The sequence below is a fragment of the Arachis hypogaea genome, chromosome 8 (assembly GCF_003086295.3).
Source record: "Arachis hypogaea cultivar Tifrunner chromosome 8, arahy.Tifrunner.gnm2.J5K5, whole genome shotgun sequence".
NCBI lineage: Eukaryota > Viridiplantae > Streptophyta > Magnoliopsida > Fabales > Fabaceae > Arachis > Arachis hypogaea.
In genome coordinates, this window is record NC_092043.1 from 26,736,073 (window position 1) to 26,744,753 (window position 8,681).

The 8,681-nt window shown below is 25.8% G+C and overlaps 1 protein-coding gene across 1 annotated transcript; it reads right to left on the bottom strand.

The window, feature by feature from the left end:
- Positions 1–1,944: 1,944 nt before the first annotated feature.
- LOC112706654 (aldehyde dehydrogenase family 3 member F1) lies at positions 1,945–7,903 on the bottom strand. Its single transcript, XM_025758074.3, has 10 exons — positions 7,597–7,903; positions 7,252–7,320; positions 7,014–7,110; positions 6,730–6,936; positions 6,016–6,140; positions 3,826–3,930; positions 3,531–3,706; positions 3,358–3,448; positions 2,541–2,690; positions 1,945–2,455 (listed from the first exon to the last, which is right to left on the bottom strand). Exons 1-10 carry the CDS (start codon positions 7,792–7,794, stop codon positions 2,198–2,200), a joined length of 1,476 nt encoding a protein of 491 aa, XP_025613859.1. The 5' UTR covers positions 7,795–7,903; the 3' UTR covers positions 1,945–2,197.
- Positions 7,904–8,681: the final 778 nt, after the last annotated feature.

Sequence of the window (8,681 nt, forward strand, 5' to 3'; positions counted from 1 at the left end):
TTTTCCGTTTTTCTTCTTCGCATGTTTTCTCCTCAATGTCATTCTTTTCCTCCTTTTCTCCTTAGTAATTTTGCAGCATTATGTGTTTCTTTTTCTTTTTTATTTGATTTTTCTTCTATTTTTCTTGGTTTTATTCCTCTCAAGAGAGTGAAACAAGAAGAATTATAATAAAATAAAATAAAAAAAAAAGATAAAGAATAAAAAAATGAAAAAAAAAAAGACGAATTGAAGCAGCAACAGTAGAAGATGAGAAGGAAGAGTTTTGAATTTTGTAGAACAATGAGTCTAAATGCACCTTAATTCACTCATAAATGAACCAAAACTACATCTAGAATGAACCAAAAATTAAATTCCGAATGAACCGAATTTACTTAATAATGAGGATACACAAATAAACTTATTTCAAAACAAGCGCAGACCAAGTGCACCTTATTTAAATCTAGAATGAACTAAAATTATTTAATGATTCTGTTTGAAAATAAGCACAAAAATAAAATTGAATGATCAGAAATTCACTCAAAAATAAACTGAAATTACATACAAAATAAACCAAAAATTAAATTTCGAATGAACCGAAATTACTTAATATGACAATACACAAACAAACGTGTTTCAAAACAAGCATATACCAAGTCAATTTTGAATAAAAACACATCTGAATCAAATTTGGATCAACCAATATCATCAATATGCTAAAAATTCGATGATAACAATAACAATAACGACGATAACGATAACGACAACACATATTAAAAGAAGAAGACAATGATGATGATGATGATGATGATGATGATGATGATGATGATGATGATGATGATGATGATGATGATGATGATGATGATGATGATGATGATGATGATGATGATGATGATGATGATGATGATGATGGAGGAGGAGAAGGGTGAAAAGGAATGAAGAGAAGAAATTATAATAAGAAAAGAAGGAGAAAGAGGAGGAAGAGTTTTGAATTGTGCAGAACAACGAGACCAAGTGCACTTTAATTTACTCAGAAATGAATTGAAATTGTATCCAGAAAGAACCAAAATTATTTAATGACGACGATACACAAACAAACTCGTTTCAAAACAAGCATAGACCAAGTATACTTTATTTAAATCTAGAATGAACCAAAATTATTTAATAATTGTGTTCATAAATAAGCAGACAAACAAAATTAAATCATGAATAAATACACATTCAAATTCATCAAGTGATTTTGTAGCATTATACTTTTTTTCTTTTTTATTTTATTTTTTCATGTTTTTATTATTGTTAAGAGGGTAAAATAAGAAGAATTATGAGAAGAAAAAACAAGAAGGATCAGAGAAGATGAACAAGACAAGAAGAAGAAGAACATAACGAGAAGTTTTGAGAAATTTTTTATTTTTGTTTCTTCTTTTTTGTTTGATTTTTCTTCTCTTTTTTTATTTTGGTTTTATTCCTTTCAAAAAAATATGTGAGGAAGAAGAGTTTTGAATTATGTAGAACACCAAGACCAAATACACCTTAATTCACTTAGAAATAAACCGAAATTATATTAAAAATGAACTAAAAATAAATTTCAAATAAACTGAAATTATTTAATAATAACAATATTCAAACAAATTCATTTTAAAACAAACACAGACCAAATATATCTTATTTAAATCTAAAATAAACTGAAATTATTTAATAATTGTATTAAAAAACAATCACACAAACAAAATTAAATAATTATTAAGAATAGGGTTTGCTCCTAAGGAAACACATTTGGACTAAAGAGATACTTGAGACCCATAATTGGATATAGTGGACCGAAACAATTTTATTAGTTGATGACAATAACATGATGCATGCATATCAAAACAATTTAATACGTTTCTTCTCTCTATTGAATTCATTCAAAACGAACGTACTATCATATATAAGCACATGAGTAAGCATATAATAAATGCTGGCGTGAGATTTAGGTGGCTTCACAATTTTATACATTAATGGACCATACAAAAATAATATGTAGTTGGCATCACATATTGAAAATTGATCAGGAAATTAAATGGTTTATTATCCCCCAAACACATAGCATACACCTGCACATATTCCATTATCTATCCTTATTCCAATAGTTTCCACAATAAAGCCAATTAATTATTAAAAGAAACAAGACATAGAGAACCAATAATAAACACATACACCTTAATTAATCTGGATTAGTGAATTAATTAATGAATTTCCGGTTTGATCTCCTTAAACCCAGCAAGACAAGGAGGATTCCAATATAGTCCAAATTGTAAGAGACCTCAAGGAGTTGAAGCTTTTTAAGAGTCCATGGAGGAAACCTGTACCAAAAATCTGTATAGTAACTTCTTCTTGCGACTGCCTTGTGGTGACTGAAAATGTCAAAGGAGAACTTGCCATGGTACTTTCCAAATCCACTCTCACCAACTCCTCCAAATGGCAGGGTATCAGCTATATACTACACAAAATTAAATAGAGTTAATTAAATATATTATTCACTATGCTCTCAACTTAATTAATAAGTAATTCATGATGATATGTACTTGTACAATTGCATCATTGAATACAAGGCTTCCAGATGATGTCTCAGCTACCATCCTTTTTTGTAGAGATTTGTTTTTGGTAAAGGCATAGATTGCTAGAGGTTTTGCCCTTGAGTTTATGAATTTAACACTATCTTCAATCTTCTCCACCTGCAAAATTAACCAAATAATAATTACATAAAATTAATTTTTAATTAGTCAAGGTTAACTAATTTGTTTATTATAAAATTATTTTTAAATCTTTAATTTTTAAAAAATTTTAAAATTTAGAGTTAAAAATACAGAATTTAATGTTCAAAAAATAAAATTCAGGGATCTAAAATGTATTATTTAAGATTTGGAGTGACTAGCAATGTGGCTAGCAGTGAGCAGTGAGGAGTGAATTCTAGGATTGAGAGGGAAAAAAAACATTAAAGGATAATTTAAAAAAATTAATTGAAATTGATGAAAAAAACAGTTAATTTTTTAATTAAATTATTATTAAATATAGGAGTTATATATATATATATATATATATATATATATATATATATATATATATATATATATATATATATATATATATACACTTAGATTTTGAGTTAAATAAATTTATACCAATATTATATGGCTAATAAAATTAATTATTTTTTATTAATATACACTTTGCCAATTCTAAATTATAAATGCTAAATTCTGAACTGTTAATTCTAAATTTATAAATCTTAATAAATATAAAAATAAAATATTAACTAATATTAATAAAATGTATTGGCCTGTTAATTTTATAACATGGTTGGGTTAAGTAATTTGATGACACCTAAATTATATATCTTACGGTGATAATTGGAAGAAGTGGGCCAAAGATTTCATCCGTCATGATTGCCGATTCAAGAGGCGGATCCACCAATATAGTTGGTTCAATAAATCTACATACAATTATTGCATGGTTAGCACATTATTAAATTTGTTGATACATATATATGCATTATTTGAATAATAAAAACTTACAAGTTATCTTCGTCAAATGAACCACCAAGAACCACCGATTCTTTGACCTTAGGATCACTGTTGATGAGAGACTTGAGTCTCAAGAAATGTTGTTTGTTAACTATCCTTGCAATGCTCTTGGACTCTCTTGGATTTTCTCCAAACATTTTCTTAATCCCAGCCTTCAGTAATGGTATCTAAAGAAAATAATAGTAGAGAAGCATATTATATATATATATATATATATATATATATATATATATATATATATATATATATTAATTATCTTTGGAGTATAGTAATATATATTACGTACCAATGTAGAAATGAAAGCCTTTTCTACAAGGATATAATCGATTGTTATGCATGCTTGTCCTGCACAAGCTCCAAATTTCGCCACCAAAATTCGTTGCACAGCCACCTTGTGGTTCAAAACCAAGGAACTTTTCTGATAAGTTAATTAAATATTTATATTAAGCGAATTCTATCTAAACTATTTTATCTTTTTTATTTTTCACGGCATCTCTCAATTTAAATTTAAAAGTAAAAGACTAATCTATCGTAGATTTAAGTTTCATTTAAATATTTGTCTTAAGCTAATAGATTATTGTACATATAAAATAAGATTCGAAATTTCAATATTTATTTAAATAGACGAATGAACTAAGAGCAACTCCAATGATAATTATCCCAAATTCCTTCTCTGACATAAAGGCACTTTTGCTCGTTGGAGTGTGAACTTAAATGAGTTCTTTCACATGGATCGATAAGGAGAGTTCCTGCTGCTCAGAGAAACTCTCAGCCTCCAACAAAAATTTGACACATGAAATGCATCTCAATAAATAAAATTAAATTTATATATATATATATATATATATATATATATATATAATGATAATTGTATTGTATACATATATATTATAACTGTTTTATATTACATATAAATGAATTAAAAAATGTTACATATAAATAAATTAAAATATATATTACATACCTATTATATGTATGTTAATTAATTTGCAAATTAGTTTAATTATATTTTTTATATTAAGTAATTTTATAAATTAGTTTAAATTAATTAATAATTATAATAATTAAATAGACAGTAGTATAAATAGTTAAAAGAGAATTTAATTGAACACATATGGTAATTTTATAATGTTTATCGTCAACTATAAAATTTAACTATGTTTTTTTGTATTAAGTAATTTTATAAATTAATGTAATCTCGAATTATATATAGTGTATTATTGTTATATATGATTATTTTTAATGTTAATATCTTTTAATAGTAAATTATTTTTGAATTTATAAATTTAAATAATATTATTGAAAAAAATAACTATATTAATTTTAATTAATTTATTAAGTGGGATCATAACAGGGACTAAAGTTAGTTCCTCCTAATGGAGAAGAGAGAGATGTTTTGAGTTCCTATTTAGTGTTTATGACGCAAAAACTAATGTAGAGTTACTTTTTATGACAGGTGGGTCATAAACAGGAATTGAGATGAATTCCCTACTGGAGATGGTCTAACTACTCAACTAAGAACTTGATTGAAAAACTTTAAAAGTTATTTTTTTGAGTTTTTGACTTATGAAAAGTAATAATATTAATGTTTGGTGTACTTTTCAAAACCAAATTGTAGCTTTCTAAAAAGCTATTTAAGTGTGAAGTTAATAAAATGACTTCTCTCATAATAAAATTTTTTTATTATATTTCTTTTGAAATAAACACTTTTAGAACTAAAAAATCAAATACAAAATAACTTATTTATAAACTACTTTTAATATAAGTATTTATTATTTAATTTTTTTTAAAAAAAAATTAATTAAGTTGTTTATTCAAACTGGACCTAACTCAAATTAACTACTGTTTTATTATTTTTGGTAACAATTTTATTATCTATTACATATATTTAATTAAATAAATTATAATTATAAATCTTAATTATCACACAAGCTAAAATTTTTAGATATTTATAAATATAAGGCATTTTCTATAATGAATTAATTAGCTTCCTTTACTTATAGTCCTCTTGATATTTTACCTACGTACCCTCACATTTTCCCCTTTTGCAACTCCCCTAGGTTTTAATGTTTAAAAGGTATATATAACAGTTTCTATTCTAGAAATAAAAAAAATGTCTTAAAGCTACACATTTTAATCTATTTAAGAAATAAAGTAACATGACAAACACTAATATAATAGCAGTAAATATCAAATCAACTTAATTAACAAAACTAATAAGAAAACAAAAATTCTTTTTCCCTTTTCAGATCTTTTTATGTGTCTTGTTTAATAAACTCTTTTCATCACTCTTCTTCTCCTCATACTCCTCCTATTTTATCAACAACTTCAATAGAGTGAAGTACATATGACATGTGACAATGAATGCATCTATATTCTTCAACTTGTTATCTCACTAGAGTTATACAGTTATACAATAGTACATGACATGCATGTGGCAAAATTGAATGCAACAATACATAAATAGTAAATTCACCTCTCTATCCCAAGTTGTTGCAAGAGAATCAAGCAATGCTGGACACTTTCCTCCTAACTCCAAACTCACAGGTGTCAGATGCTCTGCTGCTGCACTCATAACAATCCTTCCCACCCTTGCACTTCCTATATTACAATTGCATTATTATTTGGAAACACAAATATAATTAATTAATCAATTTAATTTTAATATAAAATAATTTTATATTTTTATTTAATTATATAATATCATATTAGTAAAAATAAGATTTAATTGTTGTATCAATTTTTAATTAAATCTTAATTTTTTTAATTGAGTTTCTACTATATCATATCAGATTTTATAATTAGATTCTGATCATAAAAAAATGTTGAAATTAATAAAATATTATATTAAACAAAACAGAATATTAAGTAAAATATTAGACATATTTTATTTAATGGAATATTCTATTACTTTTAACATTTTTATTACAATAGAGATTTAATTACAAAATCTAATATGATATTAAAATTCAATGAAAAAGAAAAAAAATATAAAAACTTAACTAAAAAATCGATAAAACTATAGATATCGACAGAGTAATTAAAATTAAAAATAACTATATTTTATCTTAACTGTATAAATAACCACCAAAGAAATAGATATAATTAAATTACGGTAGGTGTCAATACATCAAATTTAAATTCTTAAATAATTAATTATAATTATATAAATTAATTAAGTAATTAGTACCTGTGAAGAAGATCTTGTCCCATCTTTGCTTTAAGAGTAGCTCCCCAAGAGTTGGTCCACCTTGGATGATCTTGATGGCATTGGAATCCAAGTAAGAAGGAAGAACATTGGCCAGAAGAGAAGAACAAGCAGGTGACATCTCTGATGGCTTCAGAACTACACTGTTTCCAGCAGCTACTGCTCCTATTAGTGGCTCCAATGATAGTCCTACACATGTTCATTAAGCTAGCTTATTGTTAATTAATTCTCTTTTTAGAGACAAAGGGAAAAAGAAATTGACTAACCCAAGGGAAAATTCCATGACGAGAATATGAGAACTAAGCCAAGAGGCTCAGCAACTATTTCTGCACTCGAAAGCACTGCTATTCGTGGCAGTTTAGCCTAATTAACAAACATATCAACAAATTAATTAACCATGCAAAGGAGTCAAAAATAGAACTTCAAAATTAAATAGTGTGTTAACATGATTTAATTTTATATAACTTAGCATAATTGACACCATATCTTGTGCGGAAAACTCACCTCTTTGCCAGCCATCCATTGTTTCAAAGACTTGGTCACGAAATTTAAGGTCTTAATCAAAGTTCCCACCTGCAATTTCTCGCTAATTAATTAGAAATTGTAACAGCTACCTAAGCTAATTAAATTAGTGCTATATATATGCATGCACATAAATTAACTTGGATTGGTCGAATGGTAAGTCATTTAACCAGTAGTAAACTTTTAAATGGAATTTAAATCCGTGACGAATTAATCATTGACTTGTGGAGCTTAGAGATGCCAAAATATATGCATGCACATATTTTTTTTTCTTTCTATGGACTACTCTGTTGTAGTAATTAAAACGGTTAATTAATTATTAATTACCTCATCTCTAAAAGCTTCAACTTGAGGCTTGCCCAGATCCTGGTTGAGGGCCTTGAAGATTTGATCCTCATTTTCAAGGAGGAATTTATGCAAAGCCTTAAGCTGAGATTGTCTCCATGATGCTTCCTTTGTTTTTCCGGTCCCAAAATAAGCCTTCATGTCACTTAGATCTCTCTCCAGAGATGAGTAGTTCTCCATTATTATTATTATTAATGTCTCGTACTTAACACAATATGATGCAACACACAAAGTAGCACCTTTTCAACCTCACTACTATATATATGTATCACTTCTCCGCCACTAATATACTTGCTTCTAGCTACTTCCTTTTATTTATTGTTGTGGTGCACATGCGAAAAACACTTATCTTAATTGTACAATATTAAAATCAAAGATTCATCATAGTAATTAATTTAAATTATTTGAGTGCTTCATTTTGTTCGTTTATTTAAATGCGTAGGATAAATTAATTTTTGGTATATTGGATAAAATCTATTCTATTATATAAAAATCGGATGTCAGCACTTAATGATGAAGCTGATGTGGCATGCTCTGGAAAATATTTCTCGATTTAATTATTTTAACTCATTCAATACAATTTATTACCATGACTTAATTATATCAGCTAATTGATTTGATTATATATTTAAATATTAATATAATTTATTATAATATATATTACTTAATTAAATTTACTACATTAATTGTAATTTCTTATATTAGTTAATTAATTTATTCATTTATAAAGTCTGAAATAAAATAAATAATTTATTGTTTATTCTAATCGAATTCATTAAATTTAATTATACATTATATACGAATTAATAATAATTTGTAAATTACTTTATATTATATATGTATTAACAAAATATTATATACGTCTTAATGTGTTAATTAAATATTATATTAGCACGGTGTTTTTTTTTGTTTTGATATTATACAGTATTGATCATGATAATATTATTATATAGTATTATATAAACTTTCTAATATTAGTATAAAAAAATTGGAAAATTATTCCTTATGGCAATCATTCTTAGTGGAATAATGTGTCCCTTATATAGTATTGATAATTGTTGCTTAAT

Excerpts from the sequence above, each read along its gene's own strand:
- LOC112706654 (XM_025758074.3), bottom strand. The coding sequence starts at position 7,794 with ATGGAGAACTACTCATCTCTGGAGAGAGATCTAAGTGACATGAAGGCT. Across the intron at positions 7,321-7,596 it reads TTGAAGCTTTTAGAGATGAG|GTGGGAACTTTGATTAAGAC; the intron begins GTAATTAATAAT and ends GAGAAATTGCAG. Across the intron at positions 7,111-7,251 it reads AATGGATGGCTGGCAAAGAG|GCTAAACTGCCACGAATAGC; the intron begins GTGAGTTTTCCG and ends TTTGTTAATTAG.